The 27,634-nt window shown below is 38.7% G+C and overlaps 1 protein-coding gene across 1 annotated transcript; it reads right to left on the reverse strand.

Annotated features, from left to right (window-relative positions):
• On the reverse strand, positions 1–27,529 carry LOC146613538 (scavenger receptor cysteine-rich domain-containing protein DMBT1-like). The gene is made up of 12 exons (XM_085378559.1): positions 27,484–27,529; positions 26,894–27,211; positions 6,700–7,017; positions 5,966–6,280; positions 5,509–5,514; positions 4,616–4,918; positions 3,949–4,263; positions 2,918–3,226; positions 2,531–2,818; positions 1,078–1,401; positions 191–273; positions 1–105 (listed from the first exon to the last, which is right to left on the reverse strand). The coding sequence occupies exons 1-12, from the start codon at positions 27,527–27,529 to the stop codon at positions 1–3; spliced, it is 2,730 nt and encodes a 909-aa protein (XP_085234685.1).
• Positions 27,530–27,634: the final 105 nt, after the last annotated feature.

Consider the following 27,634-nt stretch of genomic DNA (forward strand, 5'->3'; position numbering starts at 1 on the left):
CTATTCTATCTCTTCTGCTGTTTCCTCCTCAGCGTGAACTTCTTCAGCTCTGGAAACATCCGTCTCAGCGTTCTCTTTTTTGGCCGGTTTCTGCTTTTTGGAGACCTGGAGAGACGGGACACAATCCATGTTATTGTTCCTACACAGCTGCTACTTGGTTTAATACATGCTTTTATTTTCTCTGATGTACCTTATAGTAGAAATGAAGGGCAATGTTCTCCAAAAGCAGAATCAGTGGTAGGAAAACATATCTCAGGACTGAAGTTCTTGAATCTGTAGACAGAGATCTGTATCATCAGTATATCATCAGTGAGAGTGAGGTTTTAAAAGCCTTAGAAAACAAAATTTATATATATATATAAATTTTGTTTTCTAAATTTTGTTTTGTTTATATATATATATATATATATACAAAACAAAATTTAGAAAACAAAATTTATATATATATATATATATATTAAAAACACTCCCTGTAAATCGTGCTATTTAACATAAAAGAAATATTAAATGATGGGCTACCAGTAAGTGGCATATAAAATTCTACCCACCCATACCCCCATCACACTTAAATGTCCCAGACACAATGTGGTGGCCACATTGCATCACTGACTGAACAGTAGCTACTAATGAACTACTTACAGATAGGCTTGCAAATCTTTAGACAGCCTTTAGATTGTTATTTTAGGTGTTTAGCTTCAGTTTTATGATATGAGGGTCTTAAAGTGAGACTCTTTTAAAGGACTGGAAAAAAAAAACATTTATTAGATGTATTTTCCAGTGTATACCCACAATTTCTCAGGTTCTCAGCAGGGGTTATTTCTTTGTTCATCAGCCGCTCATAACAATTGGCATGGTTATGTTTGAGTTCAATCATGTACTCACAAAAAATACAATTAAAAAATAGAAAAGGAATAAGTTTTATTTGTATTCCAGATACTTTCTTTATTCTTTACTGCATTATTGGAGTGATGTTTAAAAAAACCATGTAAATATGTTGCAGTGAATCTAGTGATCTATGTCATTCATTTACTGCCATTCAACAGCAAATAGAAATGTTGAGTTCATCTGTCTACTTACATATCACAAAGGCATGAATCCACTGAGCCTCTTGAGCAGTGATTTTCCTTGATGACACTGTTATCTCATACACACAGCTGTAGTCGGCATCATGTTCAAGGTCAGCTACAGGAAAACTCAAGGAGGCTGAGTTGTTGACAGATGTCATGTTGTATTTCATATTAGAGCGAGTGAAGATGAGAAAGAAAACAGCTCCTGTATAGTGTACACTAGTTGTGCAGGTGAAGATGAAGCTGTAACCCTTGATGATTTCTGCACCTTCAGGAACCTTGACCAGTCCTCCATTTGGAGACGTCACAGAGATACTGGGCTGCTCCAGTGACACTGAGAACAAAAGAAACAACAAATACAAGAGAACAAGAAACTATAGTGAAAAAGAGGTACCAACTAATGGCAGAAAATCTCTATACCACTGATTTAATGTCATAGCTTTCAGCCTGTGAGGGTGGCACTGAAGGAAAAAGAGGGAGTGAGGTTGGGGAAGGACTTGCATATTTCCGCAAGACAATACTATTCATGTTAGAGGAGTCCGGGAGCTGACTCCCTGCAGTACAGTCCTTTTCCAAAAGTCAAGCAGCTAATCTCCTCAGTTCACAGATACTTACAGGCTGTCTGTTACAGCTCTAACACACCTGTGTTGTGTGACCTTTGCTCTCTCCAGGACCCAGGTGTCGTTGTCTTTTCCCTCCCTTTGGATAGACAAATTTGTGTTGTGGTTTTCCTTTCTTGTTTTGATATTGATATAACGGCATTGGGGTCTCTTTGTGTTAAGAATAAAATCTATGATTTTACCATTTCTGCATTTTTTCATTTCTTTCTTTCTGTCCAGGCTTTATTCATTGTTGCTCCCCATACACTCCCCCAGACTTCCATCTTGGGGACGTAAGACTGTTGAAAGGTGAGGGGATGCTACACAGTGGTAAACATGACCCAGATTTTAGGAAGTAAAAATGAAAACTATTTTTCCTATTTTCGTATTTTTCTTACAATCGTATATTTTCTCAGGTCAAACACTCTTTCAGTGTTCAATTGTAAATATAATATTGGTTTATGAAATTTGCTAATCATTGCTTCCTGTTTTTACTTTGATTTTACACAGCAGCCCAACATTTTTGGAAATGTGTTGTACTTGTTTCTCCATAGCTATTGTCTATTACAGCTCACTCAGGCAAACTCCTGCATAGATGAATATTTTCATGGTTTGCAGATAATATAGTCACATGAATATGATTAAGATCATGTCAATTTTTATTTATTGGTCGCAGTATATATTGGCATGCAATGGAATTTAGTTCATGCCCTCAAAGAGATGATTGGGGAGTGAGTGTTGCTGGTATTTCTTATCTTAATGGATGTGATGTCATACTAATAACCTGTAGTGGGTGTAACAAGTACACAGTATTGGTCCTGTCAAAGAAATCACTGTAATATAAACAATAGTACATTTTATTACCAATAACAGAGATGTTAGCAGAGTCACTTGTGGAGATGCTGGAGTCGTGTGAATATTCACACTGGTACAATCCATCCTTGTCAAAATCTACTTTGAGGATCTTGAATGTAGCAGAGTTGGTAGTTGATGGTTTTGTCTGACTGAATGAGCCTGAAATCTGCTTCAGAGTAAATTCTCCTTGTAGGAGCTGTTGGCTTTGAGGTGATATTGAACAAGTGATGCTGAGATCACTTCTCCACTTAACTTTATTAGCAGGATTCATGGAGATTCTGGGCTTTGGGAGGATCACTGAGGAAATAGCAGTCACAGAGAGAGGATCCAATTAAAATGGTAAAACATTTACCTTATTATATTAATAATATAATAAGAAACAATTTAATTTTTCACCTGAGCAGACAACACCAGCATCCTGACTGTGTGTACAGTCATGTGTCCCAAATCCTCTGTGCTGACACTCAGTCAGAGATCTCTCACTTCCTGAACAGTCCACATCATCAAGCCAGATGGATCCACTTCCCTCAGCAAAGCGGGCTGATACAGCAGCACTCTGTGCCGTTCCACAGCCGAGCTCTCTACAAACCACCTCGGCATCATTTATGTCCCAGTTATCATCACAGACTGTTCCCCAAGTGTTGTTGTAAAAGATTTCGACTCTTCCAGAGCACAAAGTGCTTCCAGATAATCTGACTGGCACACCTGGGCACAATGAGCATAACATAAAACAAACACTTTTTTAATGGAATGAGTGTTATTCAGTGTGGAATTAGTTCATGACTACACTCATTTACTCACTCTGCATGCTGAGCTGCTCACTGATCATAAAAAACTACTAAAGAACAGTTTTATTTATGTGCTTCAGTGTTGAATGTTATCATAAGATGTTCCAATCAGATAAAATATTATTGTTTTGACAGTTCACACTCATGATGTTGCTGCTTTCCAGCAGTTTGTTTGCCAGATATTTTTCATGGTCCTGGATCTTCGTCCCAGTGTTTTGAGTTGCGATCACGTATTCTTAGTTAAGAGTATTCTTAGCTTCATATTCTTGTTTTGTTTTGTTTTTATTTACAAAGGAAAAAACAAAAAGAAATTCAGATTTGCAACTTGGAAGCAAAGCAAATTAACTTGGTACAAAAGTTGGACCGCTACATCATAAGTTTCACAGGAAAAGCTTTAAGTTTCATGAAGGAAGTTTTCTTTTTGCTCTTTGCAAAAAAATGGGAGAAACCCGTGAAAGATTTTGACAAAGAAAGATGTGATGAAGCTACTTTTCTGCTAAACATGTCAGAAACACTGAAATGTACCTCTTCACACAAATGCAGTAAGAGACACACACCATAAGATGATGAAATGATTGCAATACTGTAAAAATATTCTAATATGTTGATTATGTCTTTATAATGATTATTTCTTTTTACCTGAACAGCTGACACCAGCATCCTTGCTGTGTGTACAGCTGTGTATCCCAAATCCCCTGTGCTGACACTCAGTCAGAGATCTCTCACTTCCTGAACAGGACACATCATCCAGCCAGATTTCTCCTGTTCCTTCACCAAAGTGAGCGGACCGAGTGGCATTCAGGGCTGTTCCACAGTTTAACTCTCTGCAGACCACCTCAGCATCATTTATGTCCCAGTTATCATCACAGACTGTTCCCCATGTTTTCTTGTAGGCGATTTCGACTCTTCCAGAGCAGCGAGTCGACAGAGAACCAGCTAATCTGATGGCTACACCTGAACACATAGAATACGCCTTTTAAATAAAAACTGTCATGTTTATTGTGGGTTTACGGCAGCAGCTATTTGCCAATCTTTGTTAGTCATTTCTGTACAAGATTTAATCATCTGAAGTTCAGTTGGAGATACAACTGACAAGACCCACATTTTTGTTTCAGCAGGATGATGAACAACATATTTCTCTGTGGATTACAGCTGAAGAGCATTTCATTGCTGAATATGACACAATATACTTAGTATAAGAACTCATTTCAACAGCTTACCTATAATTTTGGCACAAAACACACATTGACACATCTAAACTGAGTGGCTGATAAAACAACGCGTGAAGAACTAATGAGAGCTGTACCTGAGCATATGACTCCAGCATCTTTATGGTGTCTACAGCTGCTCCCGAATTCTCCAAGCTGACACTGGGTTATAGATCTTTCATTTCCAAAACAGGCCACACCATCAAACCAGACTGGTCCACTTCCTTCACCAAAATGAGCCTCTTTAGGAGCTGCCAGGGCCGTCCCATAGACTAACTGTCTGCAGACCACCTCAGCATCATTTATGTCCCAGCCATCATCACAGACTGTTCCCCAGCTGTTGTTGTGATAGATTTCAACTCTTCCAGAGGATGGGGACTGAGACCCAGCTAGTCTGATTCCTAAACAAAAGAAATATACTTGATTATGATTGTAAAGTTTAGTGTTATTTAATGAAGGCAACAATTTTAACATCTGTCAGATACATTTATCAAAGAAAATACAGTAATATGAAGTTCAACAGGAAAGAAAATGGCAATAGTAGCACAATAGCTACACAAGCTCAAGAGAGTATCCAAATACACGACAGGTGAAATACCAAAAAGTGAGAAGTTTTTGGCTATTGCAAAAATCCAAAAGAGAATACAAAAACAAACAAACAAACTAAACCAAAACAACAATAAAAACAAATTACACTGGGAGAACACAGTCAAACCAAGGAGAAGACAGCACTACATAGGCTATAAACACATGTATGTGTTATTGAGGACAAAATGCAGTCTTCAAAGACAGATGGACACAGGCTAACAATTCCAAAGCACATCACAAGGTTAAAGTAACCTTCAAAGTAAAACAGGAAACAGCAAGTAAAAAAACGAAGAATGAATTAGCACTAAACCTAATGATATGTCATGTTGCAGGTGGCAAGTGACAATTCAAAGCTTCACTTTGGCTGTTAGCAGTGGCTCATGGTCGAAGTTTTTCATTTTACTTGAATCTCTCCCTTCCTAATTATATACTTCCATCTACTTTTTATTTTGATATTATTGGGATTTTTTGTGCTTGTTAATCAGACCTTCCTCTCTGTCACGTCCTCACTCTGTTGCTGGTACTACTGTTGACGTTGCAGCAGCAGCAGCCCTGACAGTTAACATGACCATCAATTTGACACATTTTACTGCATCTATTTCTTTTTTCTATTTCTCACGTAACTTTTCAGATCCACCGTTTCACCTTCTTTGTCCATCATCAACTACATCTGCCACTCTAAACTCTGTTCTACAAAGTGCATGACAACACAGGGAAAATAGGGGAGGGGCTAGTTGCGTAAGTAAGATTTGTTTGAGGAAACGTCGGTAATGAAAATTAAATAATGGGCTACTGTTAGTGGTTGTAAGGTGCACAGCAGCCTTTAAGTCATATTTTACATGATCCAAAGAACATCTCACCTGAACAGATGACACCAGCATCCCGATGATGTCCACAGTTGTGCGTCCCAAATCCTCTGTGCTGACATTCAGTTAGAGAACTTTCACTTCCTGAACAAGCCACATTATCAAGCCAGATGTCTCCCTTTCCTTCACCAAATTGAGCTGATTGAGTGGCTTTCAGTGCCGGTCCACAGTCTAACTGTCTGCAAACCACCTCAGCATCATTTATGTCCCAGTCATTATCACAGACTGTTCCCCAACGTTTTTTATAGTAGTATTCAACTCTTCCAGCACACGGAGTGGACCCAGAACCAGCTAATCTGATACGCACACCTAAATGCAGAAAACAAATAACCTATTTAATTTTAAATAGAGCATATAGTATATTTTGAGTTTTGATTACTTGTTAATGATGGTAATAATGATGGTAGTTTCATTAGACTCATTTGTGTTTCAATTATATAACCTTTACAAACAGTTAATGACACAAATGAAAAAAATCCACATAATCCCACTGTGGTGTGACACTGGCAGCTTCAAAGTGTGATGAACAAAGAACATATTTCTCCTTGTATTACACCTCTATCCATACTGAATCATATAATTGCTCATTACTGCACATTAAGCTCACGTATGAGCTCAGGTTGATCACTCACCCTGAATTTTAACACAAAATTTACACCAACAACAAACAACACTTCTAGATGGTAAAAATAATAAGATGGTGATGAATAATCCTGAATTTATCTCACCTGAACAGATGACACCAGCATACCAAAAATCTCCACAGTAGTGTTTCCCAAATCCTCTGTGCTGACACTCAGTTAGAGAACTTTCCGTTCCTGAACAGGACACATCAGTTAACCAGATTTGTCCTGTTCGTTCTCCAAAAACGTCCTCCCGAGTGACATCCAGTGCCGGTCCACAATCCAACTGACTGCAGACCACCTCAGCATCATTTATGTCCAATCCATAAGGACAGACTGTTCCCCAGCTGTTGTTGTGATAGATTTCAACTCTTCCAGAGCAACGAGTTGACTCATGTGGGTTGACTAATCTTATTTGAACATCTAACAAGAGAAAGAGATAATTATATAATATATTTATTAGTTTTTGATGACTTAAAATCAAAGAAGTAATAATGTTGCTGAAAGCAAAAACAGTAAAAAAAAACAAACAAACCCAAATTAAATAAGGAAATGCAGTGAGGAAATGGAAAATTGTATTCCCCGTTGTTGTTTTTTTAAAGCTTCCTGTGTCTTCTTAAATTTCTTTGAAAATATGACAACATTTTTTCTTTTAAAATTCTTGAATTCAGATGTTTTTAAAGAAGTTGTTTTCGTGTTTTTTCTTTTTGTGTAAATTCTATTTACTTTAACTATCAAAATATGAAATAATAATGTACAAACACTTTTTAAACATTATGTTTGTTTTTTCACCATTAGAATTTTCAATAAAAATTGGTTTAAAATTTATTCTGCTTTATTAGACATTATTAAAGCAATGATGATGATGATGATGAAGCCTTTATTTGTCACGTGCAGTTGACTGCAGTGAAACTGGACCTCTTCCAACCATACATACAATATACAAACAACACATTGGGGAGACAGGTCAGAATCGGTAGCGTAAAGAAAAACAATGAAATGTACAACACAATAGGGCAGTGGCGGAGGAAAAAGAGAACTCTACTCAGACTTAGCTCCTGATAGGGGATCAGTATGAGAACAGAAAACAAAAACTCCTCAGCACAAAAGCACAGGAATTTGATATGCTATACGGCTGAGAGTGGCCGCCCTGGGTTAAAATCTGATCCGCGGTCCTTTGTCGCATGTCGTCCCCCTTCTCTCTCTGCCCCTGCTTTCCTGTGCTTTCTTCACTGTATCTATTAAATAAAGCTGAAAAAGGCCAAAAAAGAAAAGAAAAATCTTGTTGCTCGGTCTGGTTCCTCACTGGCACTGCTGCTACTCCCCCTGGTGATGCTTCCGGACTCCCAAGCTGTGGCTTTTCACAGCAGAGGTTGGCTGTCACAGAGCAGTGGCCATTTCTTTCCACCTTCTTCTGTGTCTCTGCAGGTCCAGGGTGCTATAGACACCATGCTCAGCTCATTGGGGGGACCACGAGCATTAGGACAGGAGTGCTGAAGGTGTGCCACCCCTGCCACTCTGGCAGGAGTGTCCAGTGATGGAGGGGGCACAGGTGTTCCATGTCGCTGGACACCATCCCCTGGTCCAGGAGAGATGCACTGGGTTCCGGGTAAGGTGCCAAAGAGGTACTTGCCAGGTTATGGTGGACCCAGGCTGCAACCAGACCTGAGTCCACCAAACCCCAGTTCGTTCAGTGACATTGTTGGTCCACCTGGAGCGAGCAGTTGGCATGGATGGAGTACACCCAAAACTCGAGCATGTCAGCTGCCACTGGGATGTCCCCTTTTGACGTGTCGCTGGGGTGCCAACCCCAGCTACTTTTTATCACAGAGGGTGAGTTGGCTGACCCCTCCATTCAACAACACATAAGTCATTGCAGGCGAGCATGGCGGTCTACTGATCACACTCCTGCTCCGGTCTATCGAGTTGGCCAGAAAGGTGTGGCTCTCCTCCAGGTACATTCCCCTGAGAACTTTATCTAAGAAAATAGCTCTCCATTTCATTGGCCCGTTTGCCATACAAGCCATTCTCAATTTAATTTTTTAATTAAATTAAATTAAATTAAAATTAATTTAAAATAGTAAGAAGTGTAAGGGTTTAGTCAGGAACAATTTTGCAACCACTCATATTTCATATCATGATTTTGAACAGAAACGAGTGGGTTTAGTGCAGACACTCTGTGGTGCAACATCTATAGCAATTAACATTAACATAAGAAACGATGTAGTACGGAAACTGACTTCATGCAGAGAGGACATTGCGGAGAAAAAACACCTGCAATGTGACTGTGTGGAATTTTCAAAATTTTAGGGAAATTTTTAGAAAAGAAGGTGGACCCTTTTACTAATTACCCAGCAATAAAGCTCAGTGTGGTGCTTTAAGCTATGTCCACATCCAAGTACAGTTTTTTTCTTAACAAGTAGACCTTGCTACCATTCTCTTATTCTCTGTTAAATTAACAAATAGTAGGTACAGTTTTCTTCTTAAATGATCATGTTGTATTCATTCATTTTATACAATTCACATTATGTGTATACTACTTACAGAAAATGTTTGCATGTGAAACAACAGAAACAACAGAAAACTTCCACTAACAGAAATGGTAAAAGAGACTGACCTGTAGCAGCTGAAGATGCAGACAGATAAGAGACTGTAGCAACTGTAAAAAGACAAAAAATTATTTGTTTTTCTTCTTTGGATACGATAAATAACAGAAAATCTTTAAGAAACTTAAACTGACTGTTAGTATACCAAAGACAGAAAATAATAAAATGATATAAAATGCATCTCACCAATGGCCAAATAGAAGACGCTGCTCTGTGTCCACATGACTGAGAAACAAAATGTTTTCTGTGTAAAATGATGCGTGGCAGAAAACTGAAGTTAAATCTGTGGTCTATGCAAATGCTTCAGACTGTATTGGTTTTCCCTTTAAACATCTGTTCATTTCCATTATTTGTCTAAATTAAAAATTACAAAGTACAACAAACAAAATCTGAGAAGACATGTAACAAAGCAGGAGAAGAAAGTAAAAACTTTGTTCATTTCATACAGTTTGGCACCTGCATGAAATAAAAGAAATACGTATGTGCGGCACTAGTTCAAGTTGAACACCCAAATCTAAATGGAATTAAAGATTACGTCTCAAACTATGTTCATCTCTGAATGTTACTGACAGGCGCTACCATCTTTGGTGCTTCTTTTCTTCCAGTTTTATTCTTCTAGTGATCACACAGAAAAAAAAAGTTCACTATTAAAGTTTAATTTTGTGTTCAGCCAGATGCAATAAAAATGCATTGGTATTCTTACCAGTTCTGCGTTCACAAGAGTTAGAAAGCTGAAGTGAAGGTTACTCCTTGATAGTTGTAGTTCGCTACAGCTGTCTGAAGGCTGCAGGAATTTGTTCCGCCTACAGACTCAAACAGTTGTGATAGTGCAAAAAGCTAAACCACAGATACACAGATTAACACATCGATATTTGTGCTACACTGTTAAAAAATAAATGACTGCTAACTAAGCTCCTTTCTCCACTCAGCCCCTCATGACCATCTGTTCTTGTTTTTGCCTCTCCTGATGAAGATAAAGCAAGAAACTCTTTTCTTAACAATATTTTCACATAAAAAAATCTTATGAATATAATCTACAAAGAAGGCATTTGGATCATTGGAAAGCAAGAGCAACAAACATGATGACCACGACCATTTAACATATCTAAAAGTGCAGCACAAGGTCTCTGTCTGCCAAGACTAGTGCAAAGAAATCCAAAGGCTCATAGCAGAAATTGCATCAACAGAGAGAAAGAGATATACTATGGGGGTAAAGCACATGAAAAGGAACGAAACACTTTACACGCCAACCTCAAAGTTTTTAACCACTGACAGTTTTTTTTAAGTGGTAGATGTCTAAAACCACTAAATGTTGCAATTGCAACATTTAGTGGATGCATTGCATCAAACCTTGCACCAGAAAGCCAAATGTCCAATTACAGCGCAATTATATTTTGCTCAGATTTATTATTTTTTAACTTATCTGGCAACTTATTAGTAAGGAAGGAAAGCTGTGCATATTTCTGCTTTTTATTTCATGTGAGGAAAATCACAGACAAACTCATCAACTCGTCAGTTTATTTCTGATGCTGTCAGTCGAAGTACCTCTCATTCAGTGATAATTTATATAAACCTGCACTGTTAAGAAAATAGAAAAATAATCAGGAGAACATAATATTCACTGGGAAACCAGAGAAATACTGTCAATTAACAGAAACTTACCATTATGAAAAATAAATTTGTGTATACGTGCAGATTTTGTTTGTAAATTCAAGAATTTACATTTGTAAAAACAATGAAAATATGGTTGAACACTGTTATATTACAAGTAATCAGACTTAGAGTTTCAGAAAATCACTGTTGACAAATCTTTGGTCCATGATTAATGTAATAAAATGATATACAATCCATCAAAAGTCACAGTACTGTTGTTACACTATTAACAGGATTCATAATTATCTCTACATTTTTGATTATATCAAGTGTAAATGGGTTTTTACATGTATTCTGACAAAGTAAAAGGGGTTTATTCTTTAGGAAAAATCCAGAAAATTTTACTGTAATAACAAAATATTCTTAATTACAACTCTTATCAACTACATACTCAGTGATCAGGTATGGTTATTTAACATCAATTTCTGTTAATAGAACACAAAAGAAAACTTTTAACAGTTTACTATAAAAAAAATAAAAGAATTCTGTTCCAAATGACTTTTACTGAGCTTTACTTAGAAACAAAAAATCAAACCATGTAGCAATTAAGCCAAGGATTCACTAAATTTAGAATCATGCTAAATATAACACGTTTGGATACTTGTAAACAGTAATGTTTCAATCCAGGTGTTCAAGTTTGCTGTGAACACAATGACATTGTTGCTCATCCTCAAGGAAAGAAAAGTTAAGACCAGGGCTCACTCCTAATAAATTTGTTTTTCTTCTTGTCAGTACTGGTAGAATAAGTGATATAATCAGTCTATTCAGGTTGCACAGTGAGTGTAACTCAACCAGGATCACACGTCGATAGGTGCAGTTTTGGTTTAGTTTGCCGTTTATCTCAAGAGTGTGGTAGAGACACCAGGGGACAGACTATCATACGAGCTGGTGTGTTACACACTGGTAAGCTAAAACGATTTTGGTGCTGTTATGTAGCATTATTGTATTTACAATTAATAATAGGCACTGTTTGGTTTTGATCATTGTGTGAAACATATGCGCAAAGATGATCATATATAGGAAGAGTCATTCGTATTCCTGGTTATATTGTTAGACAGTTAATTAGTCATAAATTATGATTTGAATGTTTATTGTGTTCAGAATGAATATGCAATTGTGATCCCTCATGAAATGTGTAATGAGATGAACACAAATGTAATGCCAGTACTCAGAAGCCAGCAGGTTAAATTAAAAACTAATCTTTAAGTGACCTGAAAAAGAACAAAGGTAATAGGCTATAAATAAATACACACAAAGTGTGTAGCGCCTCCCTTTTTTTTACATAACGACAATGTTGTTTATTAAAATAAGTCAGCATTACTGCATTGAGCAGTTCTGGGTTTAATTAACACTGTATATAAATAAAACTGAATACACTGCATAATGTCCCCTGTCTCCTGAAAAACCTTTCAGCCCATAGTGTCCCCTTCAAACATTTTTTTTCTTTGTTGTCAGTGGCAACCGAGGCACTGGTCTGATTGGCTCCAGAGGACGTTTTAAATCAGCACTGTGGGCATTTCAGATTTCAACACAGACAGTTAATTGGTACACTATAAAAAAGGCATAAAGGTAAGTTTTATTAGTCCAATAAATCCTGAAAAACGAGGAAAACTCTCAGTTAATGTTGAAAACTGCAGTTATCATAAAAAAATGTGATAATGGTAAGACAAACGTTAATTTGAGTAAACCAATGCATTTTAGTTTTAGTAGTAACAGTAATGTTAAATCTGCATTTACATAATTTCAGAAACTTCTGAGACATCTGAAGAGAAAGGGAGGTATCACTGATTTGTTCCACAGAGAGGAGGGATCAGGAAGACAAAGCAGATGTAGGTACGGATAGCATAACAGGAGAAAGTGACGATGCAAAAAGAGAAGCAGAACAAGCTGTGCTAGGGCAAAAAGCTGAGCCAGCACACGAAATTGAAATGGGGAAAGCAACAGAGGATGAAGAAATAGATACACACTTCAAGACAGAGGAGTGGATAGGGTCAGACAGCAGAGGGGAGGAGAGCCCGAGTTCCCTGAGACTATTCAAAGTGATCCCCATGGTAAGATGTCTATCTGAATTTGAAGAAATTATCTGAGGTTTCCTAAGACATATCAAGGCTGCAGCAGGAGAAGCTTCTGCCCAGAATGGTACAAAATTACACCCTTGGTTGGAATATTCCCAGAGTAGAGACTTTTGTTACTGTTTTGCTTGCTGGCATTTTTCACTTTCTGATGTTCCCAAAAGTGTTTTTACTTTAGCTGTTGGATATCGTAATTGGAAGAAAGCCCTACGGTGGCCCCTAGAGACAAAGCACGTACAAACTCCAAAACACATGCAAATTCCAAAACACATGCAAATTCCAAAACACGTACAAATTCCAAAACACTTGCAAAATCCAAAACACGTACAAATTCCAAAACACTTGCAAAATCCAAAACACTTGCAAACTAAAAAACACATGCAAATTCCAAAACACGTACAAATTCCAAAACACTTGCAAAATCCAAAACACGTACAAATTCCAAAACACTTGCAAAATCCAAAACACGTACAAATTCCAAAACACTTGCAAAATCCAAAACATGTACAAATTCCAAAACACTTGCAAACTCAAAAACACGTACAAATTCCAAAACACTTGCAAAATCCAAAACACGTACAAATTCCAAAACACTTGCAAAATCCAAAACACGTACAAATTCCAAAACACTTGCAAAATCCAAAACACGTACAAATTCCAAAACACATGCAAATTCCAAAACACAACGGAAGTGCTCCAGGACGCTAGGGGCAGTGTTGAGCTTTTGTTACCTAGTAACTACACAAGCCAGGAAGTACCAATGACCGGATTTGGGGTTTGCAGCCTTAAAGGCCGCATTTTAAGGCCGATTACGTCACAGCGACAAGAGAAGGCTTTCCCAATTCAAAGGCTGCTCGAAATGCGGCCCTCAAATGCGTCCATAATTTCCCTGAATTTTAAGGATGGGTCGGTGTAGCCTTCATGGCCCAACATATCCCAGACTTCATAGTGCGGTGGTGGTGTGGATAATTTTGCCGAAAAAAAACGGTGGAAGCGGAGCGGAGGAAGTGTAAACTTTCAGAAGTAAGTACTGAATATTATGTCACTTATTTATGCGCAAATATTTTTTTAATGAAGAACATTAAACCATTATTGTTGGCCACATGTCGGGAAAGTTATGTGACATTAGTCATGTCTGTACTTTCAGAATTAACTTGGTTTTAAAGCCTTTACTTTAAAAAAATATATATAGTCGACCTTAATCTTACAGAGATTGTGATGATTTTGTGGATAATTAAAGTCAGTCATATATCCACAAACACAACAAGCTGAAAGTCAGTGATGCTGCTCGGTTTGCAGTCCTGAATATCACAGCACAAGCAGGATTCACTGCACTGTTAATGTTAGCTGTGTTATATTGCTGCCTCTGTTCGGTGGTGTCGAGCCAAACGGACTTTAACGTGTGTTTGAACGAGCTGACGGTTCACTCGTTAAGCTGAAAGAAAGATGCTTTAATCACAGGAGTCACACATGTGTGTCCACTGTACCATCTGGGAACTCCTCTTGTTTCGTAATAACACAAACACTAAATCCTCCTTCTTTTGTGCTGTTTTGTAGCAGTGTATACACCTGAGACTGTCACCTGTCTGTCTGTCCTGCACTCTCTCTGTTTCTTTCTCTCTGATTGTGTAATAAAAGTATGAACATGTGTTTATAAGTCACACTTGTGTTTGAATCCTGCAGCTTATCACACATTTGATTTCCATGTGTGACGACTGCAAGTGTCCAGAGTGAGGACAGACTGAGGGACCCACTGCTGCACATCATCTGTGAGGCTTTGCACCCCTGATGATCCACCAGGACAAACTCAACAGTGTGTGAGGAAGAGGAGGAGGAAGAGCCAGCAGCAGCTGACAGATGGAGAGAATAGACAGACTGTTCCCTGTTTGTGAAGGACTGCTAGAAAAGTTTAAAATAACTAATTGTCTGTCCTGAATCAGTCTTATTAGGTAATGTTCAAATAATTTTATCATTCCAGTGTTTTCAGTGTGGGAGAAAGTACTCAGGGCCTTCAAGTTACACACTATGAAAGGCAGCAACAAGTGTAATATTCAGAAACCTAAAGTATGTATCAGCAGCAGAATGGAGCTAAAAACAAATGTTTGTTTCAGTTCTATGAAGCTTTGAGTATTTTGGATCAGTAGCACTGCTGTGTTTGTTGCATCATATTGCTGTAATTGTTTATGTGCTTTATATATTCTGAGCTAAGTTGATCTATAGTGTTACATCATATTCTGTAAGGATGTTATGTGTTTGTTTACTTTCTGCCCAGTTTGACCCATTTAGCAGAAGCCAGGCTGTTTAAGGCTCTGATATCTATTCTGTATGACTTAAAGCAGTTATGACATGGTCTGATTTTCTCACCCAATAAAGGAATATTTCATATATCAGTCTACTCTTCATTTTATCAGAAACAGTTATCACAGCTTGTACATTTTCTTTTTATAAATATATGTAAGCAATGAGCCAAATTTAGTAATGCCAGCATGAAGGAACAACATTTGTCTCTTATATATGATACACCTATATATGCACTGTCAAAGATACTTGTCTTTGAGTGAAGATTTAAGGTGATAAGACATATAAATAACTGCAACTTGAATCTGTACTGAAGCTCAGTATTTGACACAGAGTTCATGTTCACTGCTGTAATAGCTAATAATGATTAATATAATAACTATAATATTGGCCATATTATATTTACATTACCAAAGTGATATGACTTTAGTCTCATGAACAACATCAGCTAATTCTTATTTACTAATTAATCTTGAAATGACTGTTCAGTACAGAAATGAAGCCCAAAAATCATGTTTTACTGTCCTGTGGTCTCAGCCTCAGATACTTATCAAATCACACAAAGCTCATGTAGAAACAAACAAACAAATGAACAAAATATGTTCTCCCTCATTTCTGTCAAACCAAGTTGTATGACACGTTTCCAGCGGTTAGTATCACGGTTGCTAGGCAACCTGGGAAGCGCGACGGAGACTAGACCGTCCCATACAGACAAACTTGCCGTTTATTTTGCAAATCGAGCTCAACACTGCCCCTAGCGTCCTGGAGCACTTCCGTTGTGTTTTGGAATTTGCATGTGTTTTTGAGTTTGCAAGTGTTTTGGAATTTGTACGTGTTTTGGAATTTGTACGTGTTTTGGAATTTGTACGTGTTTTGGAGTTTGTACGTGTTTTGGAGTTTGTACGTGTTTTGGAATTTGCATGTGTTTTTTAGTTTGCAAGTGTTTTGGATTTTGTACGTGTTTTGGAATTTGCATGTGTTTTTTAGTTTGCAAGTGTTTTGGAATTTGCATGTGTTTTTTAGTTTGCAAGTGTTTTGGAGTTTGTACGTGTTTTGGAATTTGCATGTGTTTTGGAGTTTGTACGTGTTTTGGGTTTTGCAAGTGTTTTGGAGTTTGTACGTGTTTTGGAGTTTGTACGTGTTTTGGAGTTTGTACGTGTTTTGGAATTTGCAAGTGTTTTGGAGTTTGTACGTGTTTTGGGTTTTGCAAGTGTTTTGGAGTTTGTACGTGTTTTGGAGTTTGTACATGTTTTGGAGTTTGTACGTGTTTTGGAATTTGCATGTGTTTTTTAGTTTGCAAGTGTTTTGGATTTTGTACGTGTTTTGGAATTTGCATGTGTTTTTTAGTTTGCAAGTGTTTTGGAATTTGCATGTGTTTTTTAGTTTGCAAGTGTTTTGGAGTTTGTACGTGTTTTTTAGTTTGCAAGTGTTTTGGATTTTGCAAGTGTTTTGGAATTTGTACGTGTTTTGGAATTTGCATGTGTTTTTTAGTTTGCAAGTGTTTTGGGTTTTGCAAGTGTTTTGGAGTTTGTACGTGTTTTGGGTTTTGCAAGTGTTTTGGATTTTGCAAGTGTTTTGGAGTTTGTACGTGTTTTGGAGTTTGCGTGTGTTCTTTAGTTTGCAAGTGTTTTGGAGTTTGCATGTGTTTTGGAATTTGCATGTGTTTTGGAGTTTGTACGTGCTTTGTCTCTAGGGGCCACCGTAATGGTTTGATTTCTATGAGTCAAGTCCTTGTAAACTCTCCATAGTGTCAGTGGTGAGGACAGCTCAGTATTAAAAATAATGAATGCATTTGCACATATGCATATAGCTTTCTTATTTTTTTGTCAGCACTTGTGAAAAGAAATCCAAAGGCTCACAGAAGAATTTGCATCAACAGCGATAAAGAGATATACTATGACAGGAAAGCACATGAAGAGGAAATAAACATTTCATAACCGCTGACAATTTGTTTCAGCCTCAGTGATACTTGTTGGTGACAGCTAAAAAAAATTCTCTGAAACCAGTCTTATCAAATGTCTCATCAGATGTTGCAATCCTACTTAGGTACATATTTATGCAAGTACAGGTCTGCTGGGACAACCACTGCTAGCTGTTTTACAGACACATATCTTATTTTCTTTACTTAACCAACTTAATAAGGAACTCGTGCTGTGAATATTTCTATTTACTATTTAATTTCATATATTTATTTTACTGTATCCACCATAGATTAGAACCAAGGAGTGTTTGAATGAGGGTCACACTCAAATGTGTATGACAAGCAAAAAGCCACAGGCTGAAGCACGTCCATGTCTTTCTGATGACATGTGATATTAAAAACATACCATACTTCAATTTGAGTTCTGACATTTTCATAAATATTTTTTGGGTAATTGTTAGACAAAGATCAGCCTGTACTTTCATTAGTTCAGTGTAAAATGTACCAGTGACAACTTCACTATCTATATTTCATGAAAGGTTATTTTCATATTGAAGAATACTGAAGAATCCAACACAACTCGGGAATCTCACTTTCAGCCTTTTTATTTTGGTCACACTGTCTCTGTCATTGATACTCTATTGTTTGGTACTTTGTAGTGCTTCCAGCCGAAATAGGGAAGGCATGACTAGAAGATGTTCACCAGCTCCACTGCTCCACTCCTCCCCTGCAGTCACCCCACCAAGCTCACCCTGCCACACAGTTTGCAGAAGAATGGAGGTTTATTTCTGCAACCATGAAAAATTGTAATGAACTTGTTATATATAAAATTGACATCTGGTGGAGGAAGAGTGCATATGTGCTTTGTGAACATACAATGAATGACGTGATCCAGAAATTAATACAAAATAACATAGTTGAATACATGATGTTTGTTGAAATAATGATCAAAATTCTGAAAGTCTCTTCAAATGTTCATATTTAATGACAATGTTCAGCATTCATTGACAAACCAAAACTCACTTATGCTGACCTACTTATTAAAACAAAATTCCATTGAATCATCAAATGTATGTAAGCATTTTATCTGTTACATTTTAACCAGTGTTTGAATCATAAAATGTAAGGGTCACCATGGGTGGAAATGTCACAGTACTGGGTCTGTGATCCAGTATTTGTGTGTTATTGATTCTGACCTAATATTCTTTGATTATTGTTATTCCTGGGTTTAATTATCGTTGGTTGTTATGTCTCTGGAGATCGTAGTTCTCCCTCCCGTAGTATTTATCATAGCCTGTGTTTAGTCTCTGTTCCCATGTCTTCTCTGTGAGTGTCCTGTGTCCCACATCTCATGTCTGGACACCCTTGTCTCTTTGTTTCCCTCTGTTCCCGAGTCAGTCATGTTTCCATGTGTCAGTGTGTTGCACACTTGGACAAACTACACTTTCAGGTGTGCATGAGTTTAGAATCATTTCTCTTTACTTGTTCATTTGCTCTGCAAATACGAAAACACAAGCACTTTGGTTTAGCGTAGCTGCACTCTGCAGGCTGTCCGTGCACTAAAACACACAGGACCCCAAAGCTGTCCCATCCAGTGCCTGCGTGAGCATCACCCATGGGAATCATCATTGACCAAAATATTCTAGCTGGATTGCCAATGAGCACAGTATATGTCAAAATACAGTAATAAAGAACTGAATGCACCCAGTAACAACAACAAGCACCCCAACAGGTAACATTATGGAGGGGGGACAGTATCTATTACAATACATCCATCTGTGTCCACCCATTAAATGAGTCCCACAAGTGTCTCAGTTATTATGAATGTCTCATGCTTCCTGTTTTATTTTGATAGTCCCTTGTCCTGTGTTCAGTGTATTGCGTTTTGCTTCCCCTTGTCTTGTTATGTCAGATTACCCTCAGCTGTGTTCCCTGCCTGTGTGCCATTCCCTGTTTATATAGTGTGTTGTTCCTCTGTTCCTCTTCGTTTGCTTGTCATCCTCTGCATTTACTCTGTCTTCCACCGTGTTTACAAGTTTATTGTTAAAGGTCTCTGTTTTTCAGGTGGTATGTTATGTTTAGTTACCCCAGTCTAGGTTTTTGTTAGTTTCTCTCAGTTTTCCTTTGCTTTTTTTATAGTGTTTTTTTTTTTTTTTGTTCACCTCACTCTGACTCCATTGTCTGCATTTGAGTCCCCAATCTCCTGAAGCCATGCTGTCTGACATCGCAGACATCACAGGAATAAAACCTGTGCTGGTTCAACACTTTGACCTGAAGCTTACGGCTGAAAGAACTCCAACTCCCTGTATATTTGTCCAGGTCCCTCCTTTCATGATTGCAAATGGTTAAAAAGCACCAACACATCTTTTCTATTTTGGTTTAAATAAACTGGCTATCAACAAAATATTGTTCTGGACGGTACGGTGGTTCAGTGGTTAGTGGTGTTTCCTCATAGATGGTTCCTGTTTCAAACTATTTATTAACTGATGGATTTCTCTGAGGTGTGTGTATCTTCTCCCTGTTCCTGTGTCTCTTTTACAGCAATGATTGAATTTTCCTGTCACAGTTCACACTTTGGTGATAATGTGAATATTTCGTAGCAGATGCTCTTCCACCTGCTGAAGTTATATTTGACCCAAGGTCCAAAAGCTATGTAATTAACAATCATACAATTCACCTTTTGTCAACAACACTGCCCAAATCTTGGCATAATGGGTATAAATTATACATAACATCATGTAAAAATGTAAAAGTCCTGGGCTGATGAAGCAGTCAGTGTGGATTTCGCATGAAGTCACTGGTGGTCCTATGTATAACTCTTAAACAGCTCGGACAGCTGTTGACAGTCTTCTCATGTTTACTTTCTTCTTTTCTGAAGAGAAATGGTTCTCGTAGAGAACTGGTTTGCAGTAATTCAGTTCCTTGGAATAATAATGGCACAGTCTACAGCGTGGACATGGACATTTATATTTTATTTATATTTTATTACACAAAAGGCCAAGGGCGTGATGTTAAAGTGGAAACTGGACCCAGGACAGAAACAACTGCACTGTGCTGCTAACACAACTTTGACTCTTTGGAAGATTCAGCACAGACAGCATGCTAACGCTAAGCTAGCCAATAACCCAGAGTTAAATCTGAGTGAATAACGACCCCAGCCCAGCAGGTGAACCCTGAACTTTGTGAGGTAGGAAAAGCAGTGATGAGCAGTCATAAAATTAATAAACTTTATTTAACAAGGTAATAAAAGAAAAAGTATTTAATGTACTAATAGGAAATAAAACTGCTAATGAAAATTCTCTGCAGTCTTGTTGTCAGTGCTGATCATGAACAGCAGGGGTCGCAGCTTTGCCATTTTACAGCAGTAGCAGTGAGAGCTCAGAGTGCAGCAGGAAAACACAGGAAGTACGACAAAAGATGTCTTGATGCATGCTCAGTCATCAAGGTAAGTAAATCTCCGAAGTTTGATTCTGTTCATCCGGACGTAACATTTTTAGTGGGAGAAATGTTTCCATGTGAAACTGAATTCTCTTAGGCAATTTTCTTCAACTTACTTCGTCAGGCTTCTTGATGAATGATTCAAAGCACAAACCACTTTTTTTTACTTCCTTTTGTTCTGTTGTGGAGATATGGTACAGGCAACACAGGAGCTGTAACTCTCCATTCTGACTTTATTCATCTCCAAACTACAACTGGACACATTGCGCCAAAAACCAGCAGAACCCCTCCTCCCGACCTGGGTGTGAGTGGAGCCCTCTGGTGGGCCACCACACTGTTCTCTTCCAATATATTGTTGCAATATACCCTAACCCCAACATCAGTTGTCTCTGATTCTCAGTCCAGTTCTTGTGTAATTTGGCAGCATTTCCTCCCTGTTTCCCTTCCTTAAGAAGTGCTTCTTGACAGCTTCCCACTCTCATACTTTGCATGGAAAATAACCCAAATACATGAGCAGAAACAGGCAACAGATTAAACTGAAAACTAGCTTTATTCCAAGTGGCTGAAGGTCTACAAATCAAAGTCCATAAATTCAAAAGGAAAATACCAAAAATTCCGAGAAGAAGAGGTAATCTGTACTTTTTAAAATACTGGAGGAGAAACAAAGAAAAATAAAAGTAAACATAAACAAGAATTCTAAGTCCTAAAACTCAAACCTCTGAGTCCATGACCCAAGACCATGACACTCTTCCACTGGGACCACTTCATCTGATCAAACAGTAGATGGATCAACTGCAGAGTCAATTGCGTCTCTCAGGTCCTGTGTCAGGTTTATTGGATGATGAGGAGGAAGGATTATTTTCAAACTTAAGTCACAGTCACGCTATTAAGAGTTTATACTGGAGAGGAAAGGCAGGTTAAATAGAGCCGCTGCAGTAATGTGTCAGACATTTAAAACATAAATATAATTAAACAGTATTTAAACAACTTTAATCTAAATTCCAACAAAAGTTTAGACTTGTGTGTTTGTTTCTATGATTCTATTCTATCTCTTGGACTGCTTCCTCCTCGGCCTCCACTTCTTCAGCTCTGGAAACATCCGTCTCATCGTTCTCCTTTTTGTCTGATTTCTGCTTTTTGATGACCTGGAGAGACGATACACAATGCATGTTACTGTTCCTACATTTCTCAGCTACTACTCAGTTTCATACATGCTTTTATTTACTCTGATGTACCTTATAGTAGAAATGAAGGGCAATGTTCTCCAAAAGCAGAATCAGTGGCAGGAAAACATATCTCAGGATTGGAGTTCTTGAATCTGTGGAAAGCGATCAGGCATCATCAGAATATCAATTGTTTCAACTGCTTTAAATGTCTGAAAAAAGATTACATGGAAAAACCTTCTCATAAACCATCCATGTTAACATGAACAGATTATGAAACAATGGGCTTCCACTGAATGGCATGTAAAAGTCACCCCACCCAGCCACAACCTTACTACATCACACACTCCAGACACACATGGTTTAGGAGGCGTGGCTCCATCTGACCAATATGGTGGCCACGTTGCATCATCATCATCAGACTGAACAGCAGTCACTAATGAATTACCTACATTTAGATTGGTAAATCTTTGGATAGTCAAACAGTTGTGTAGTCACAGTTATATGACGTACAAATGTTGAGTTCTGTTGTCTAGGCGAGAGGCGGGGTACACCCTGGACAGGTCGCCAGTCTGTCGCAGGGCCAACACATAGGGACAGACAACCATTCACACTCAGATTCACTCGCACATTCACACCTAGTGGCAATTTGTATTATCCAATTAACCTATCCCCACAAGCTGCATGTCTTTGGACATATATACCCATTTCAATTATTTATTTTTACTAGTGAAACCAATATAACATCTCCACATTCACAAATATACATTTCTGACATTCAAAAACAAAACAAAAACAAATCAGCGACCAATATAGCCACCTTTCTTTGCAAGGACACTCAAAAGCCTGCCATCCATGGATTCTGTCAGTGTTTTGATCTGTTCACCATCAACATTGCGTGCAGCAGCAACCACAGCCTCCCAGACACTGTTCAGAGAGGTGTACTGTTTTCCCTCCTTGTAAATCTCACATTTGATGATGGACCACAGGTTCTCAATGGGGTTCAGATCAGGTGAACAAGGTGGCCATGTCATTAGTTTTTCTTCTTTTATACCCTTTCTTGCCAGCCACGCTGTGGAGTACTTGGACGCGTGTGATGGAGCATTGTCCTGCATGAAAATCATGTTTTTCTTGAAGGATGCAGACTTCTTCCTGTACCACTGCTTGAAGAAGGTGTCTTCCAGAAACTGGCAGTAGGACTGGGAGTTGAGCTTGACTCCTCAACCCGAAAAGGCCCCACAAGCTCATCTTTGATGATACCAGCCCAAACCAGTACTCCACCTCCACCTTGCTGGCGTCTGAGTCGGACTGGAGCTCTCTGCCCTTTACCAATCCAGCCACGGGCCCATCCATCTGGCCCATCAAGACTCACTCTCATTTCACCAGTCCATAAAACCTTAGAAAAACCAGTCTTGAGATATTTCTTGGCCCAGTCTTGACGTTTCAGCTTGTGTGTCTTGTTCAGTGGTGGTCGTCTTTCAGCCTTTCTTACCTTGGCCACGTCTCTGAGTATTGCACACCTTGTGCTTTTGGGCACTCCAGTGATGTTGCAGCTCTGAAATATGGCCAAACTGGTGGCAAGTGGCATCTTGGCAGCTGCACGCTTGACTTTTCTCAGTTCATGGGCAGTTATTTTGCGCCTTGGTTTTTCCACACACTTCTTGCGACCCTGTTGACTATTTTGAATGAAACGCTTGATTGTTCGATGATCACGCTTCAGAAGCATTGCAATTTTGAGACTGCTGCATCCCTCTGCAAGATATCTCACTATTTTTGACTTTTCTGAGCCTGTCAAGTCCTTCTTTTGACCCATTTTGCCAAAGGAAAGGACGTTGCCTAATAATTATGCACACCTGATATAGGGTGTTGATGTCATTAGACCACACCCCTTCTCATTACAGAGATGCACATCACCTAATATGCTTAATTGGTAGTAGGCTTTCGAGCCTATACAGCTTGGAGTAAGACAACATGCATGAAGAGGATGATGTGGACAAAATACTCATTTGCCTAATAATTCTGCACTCCCTGTATTAGAACAACATGGCTTCGTAGCAGAAGATTTCTGGTGATGAATTGGCCTGTCAGTCCGGACCTTTTTGACACATCAAGTAATAAAGCATGATAAACAGGACTGTTGTTGGGAATTTCGGGACTGTTTAGTAGCTTAAATCCTCCGTTTCCCATAAGTCCAGCAGCTGGTCTACTCGATTTTTATGGACTGTAGTTAAAATAAATGTGGCTGCTACACAGTAGTAAACATGACTCTGTCCATGTTTTTGAGATCTGTTGTTATCATCAAATTCAAATTGAGTGAATATTTTTTTATTAAAATGGTCTCAGTGTAAACACGTGATGTGTTTCTATGTTTATGAGATTTGCAAATCATTGCATTCTGTTTTTATTTACACTTAATCCCACCTTTGTTTGGAACTAAATTCTCCTTAAAAATGATCTAATAAAGCTCACTCAGGTCAGACTCCAGTCAGACACAAAAGGAAAACTCCTGTATAGGTGGGCATTGTTGTGACTACCAGTTAATATAAATAAAATGTGTTTTTTCACTTAGTTTGTGTTTTGATTTTGGTTTGTGAGTGTTATTTAGTGTGTAATAAATTCATCATTATAATCATTCATTTGCTCACTCTACATATTGAGCTGCGAATCAATCTCTTATGAAAGCTAAATTGTTAAATCTTAATACTATCAGATGGTATACCTAATTGTCAAGGTCCGGCAGTCCTCCAGCTGACCTGCCCATTGTTTCCATGTGCGTTTTGTTTGTGTCTCCCTCTTTTCCTTGTCTCTGTGATTTTGGTTACACTCTCGCTCCCGGATGTTTTGTCCTGCAACCTCTCAACCCAGAAATGGTAAATGGTAAATGGCCTGTATTTATATAGCGCTTTACTAGTCCCTAAGGACCCCAAAGCGCTTTACATATCCAGTCATCCACCCATTCACACACACATTCACACACTGGTGATGGCAAGCTACATTGTAGCCACAGCCACCCTGGGGCGCACTGACAGAGGCGAGGCTGCCGGACACTGGCGCCACCAGGCCTGGTGGTCAGAGGGCCAGAAGTGTTCCGGCGCTGGAGGTAGCCACACCTGCTGCTCATCAGCCGCTCTGATTACAGTCTTCTGAGCCACCTATTTGGCAGTGCGACCGAGCTCCAGTCAACGCTGGATTGCTGAGTTAATCTTCATCAGTACAGCCGTGATTCGTAGTGTTAGAAACCTCACTAATTGTGGATATTCTTGCTAACATGTCTGTGTGCTTGTGTGTTGTCAGGAGTTGGGAGCGGAGAGTGTCGAGTCACTGGAGCGGATCACATATCGGAGAACAAGAGTGGAGTCACAAATTGGAGCACGAGTACGGAGTATAAATAGGGTTCACAGAATTGAGCACGGGTCATCGGTGTGTTTTTGCATTGCTACGGACTATCACACTGTGAGGAGGACCTGTGAAAGTCTTATCGTGAAGCCAAAGTGTCGGAGAGCTGTGTATATTTACCTTTACCTTTCACTGTAAATAAACTCTGTGTTTTCTTTCGCAAAGAGTCCTTTGCTTGGGTTCGATTACTAACCACCCACTGTGACAGAACAATCCAGCTACATAATGGACCCAGCAGACTCGACCCCAGTGCTGCGGGAATTATCACTGCAGGCGGACCTGCTGGAGCGGCACGAGGAGATGCTTCAGCATATAACCAAGGAGCAGAGCACCCTGTTGCAGGTAGTGACTGAATTACAAGTTACGTTGCTATCTTCTCTCTTCCCTTGCTGCCAGCAAGCTCTCATTGACTCTGGAGCAGAGCAGAGTTTTCTAGATGAGAAAAATGTAAAGCTACAAAAACTAAATTTTAATTTTCATATTTTAATTGCTTAAAATGTTTAGACAGAATAGCATATTTATTTGGCCATATCTAAGTCTGTTTGCAAGTCATTTAGCTCATATTTTGGCACCATTACATTGCAGAGTAAGGTCTACACTACACTTTTTTTTTCTTTTTTTCTTTTTTCTTTTTTTTAATTTTATTATGAGCTTTTATCAGGAATCATACTTTAATAGTGGTGAGAATACATCTTTTTTTCTTTTTCTTTTTTGTTCTACATTTCTGAGATTTTTTTTTCTGGTGAACCTTTCAAGCAATGGAGTCTGCAGTTATTAAATCTGTTTTTACCTTCTTCAACTTATCTAATAGTAGAATAAGTAAAAAGCATGCTTTTAATAAATCAAGAGGATGATGAAATAATGATGATAAACAATGATAGTTTCCACATGACCTTGACTCAGTAATTTGAAGGTAAACAAATGACAACATCCAAACGCTGTCAACTACGTCAACTGAGCATCCAAATGTAAGACACTGAGACAGAACAAACCCCAAAAGTGAGTCTTCATTGGCTGTTGCAAAAATCTGAGCATATCTCCCCTGATGGACAAGTGCTGTACCGAAACATTTTTATCACACCTTGTTGATATCAGCCTGCCTTTATGATGATGTCAGCCAGTTATGGCATCTCAAGGATGCCGTAACAGCTCTATTCAGGTCTTTTCATATGATATATTACTTGATGTGGTTGTTGGACATTTTTTTTTCTAGGTCAACTTTGACCTTGGACTTGAACAGTGAAGGTCAAGATCAAGTGCTTAGCTAACCTAGATACTCATGATCCCAAAGGCCCAGTGTATTGGTGTGAAGTTTGAAGACATAACGAAAAATGTAGGTAATATAAAGTTTTTACTGATTTTCACATTGGGTGTGACCTCGACCTGATTTTTACAAAAATGAAATCAGCTGTCATTGGTATCAACCATCATACAAAATTTAAAAAAAAAAAAAAAAAGTCTTGTAAACTGTGGATGCTGACTGCTAACAAACAGACAGAGAAACAATTACAAACTCCTTCCCTTTGGGGAGAATAAAGTATAAACACACAGACAGTGATTGGGAATGAGATGCATGCTTCTATAGACGAAAATGAACAAAGATGAACACAAAGGAGGGAAAAGAACAGGAAGTGAAGCTAAACAGTGACACTGTATACATTATAATAGTTAACATACAGATTTCTGTCCTGATTACAGCTGCATGGACCATTTTGTTACTGAATACTGTGTATGAGACAAAAAGCATCTCACCTATCTCACAGATGACACCAGCATCCTGATGATGTCCACAGTCGTGTGAACCAAATCCTCTGTGCTGACACTCAGTTAGAGAACTTTCACTTCCTGAACAGGACACATCATCCAGCCAGATTTGTCCTGTTCCTTCACCAAACTGAGCTGATCGGGGGGCCTCCAGTGCCGGTCCACAGCCTAACTGACTGCAGACCACCTCAGCATCATTGATGTCCCAGCCATCATCACAGACTGTTCCCCATCTGTTGTTGTAGGAGATTTCAACTCTTCCGAAGCAACAAGCTGACCCAGGATTAACTAATCTTATCTGAGCATCTGACAAAAGAAAGAGCAGATTACACTCTGTTTCTTATTTTATTTTATTTAAGCTACTCTGGTTAAAAAGGGCTGACATCACTTGGGCAGCTAAAGCAGTAAGCTAACCGCGAGAGAAAAGAAAATATTCTGCTCTTCTCCCCTTTTGTGGGATGCAGTGGGGAGGTAGAGCGTACAGCCCGATCCGGCGGGGAGGTATGGGAAGCCAGATCGGGCGCCCACTTCCGGCTCTCCTCTCTGCTCTCTCTCCTATCTTGTCCCTTTTGTCTTACTTCTCTCTATCACCTTTTCTATCCCTTTGACGAAGTTAGGCTCCATAAATATTTCTCAGTTGCAGTGAATGGATAGAAGGAAACTAAACAGAAGAAAGAAGAAGAGAAATAACAATTTTAACATAAACCATTGACACACTCACGGGCCTGA

Source organism: Diplotaxodon limnothrissa, linkage group LG18, assembly GCF_057381915.1.
Source record: "Diplotaxodon limnothrissa isolate DT_005_m linkage group LG18, D_limnothrissa_male_GT1.1, whole genome shotgun sequence".
NCBI classification, from domain to species: domain Eukaryota; kingdom Metazoa; phylum Chordata; class Actinopteri; order Cichliformes; family Cichlidae; genus Diplotaxodon; species Diplotaxodon limnothrissa.

What these genes read in the sequence shown, in the direction of transcription:
- LOC146613538 (XM_085378559.1), bottom strand. Translation starts at nt 27,529, where the DNA reads ATGGAGCCTAACTTCGTCAAAGGGATAGAAAAGGTGATAGAGAGAA. An exon ending in TGCTGGTGTCATCTGTTCAG is followed by an intron (nt 6,281 to 6,699) that starts GTGAGATAAATT and finishes TTCTGCATTTAG; the next exon opens with GTGTGCGTATCAGATTAGCT. An exon ending in TGCTGGAGTCATATGCTCAG is followed by an intron (nt 4,264 to 4,615) that starts GTACAGCTCTCA and finishes CTATGTGTTCAG; the next exon opens with GTGTAGCCATCAGATTAGCT.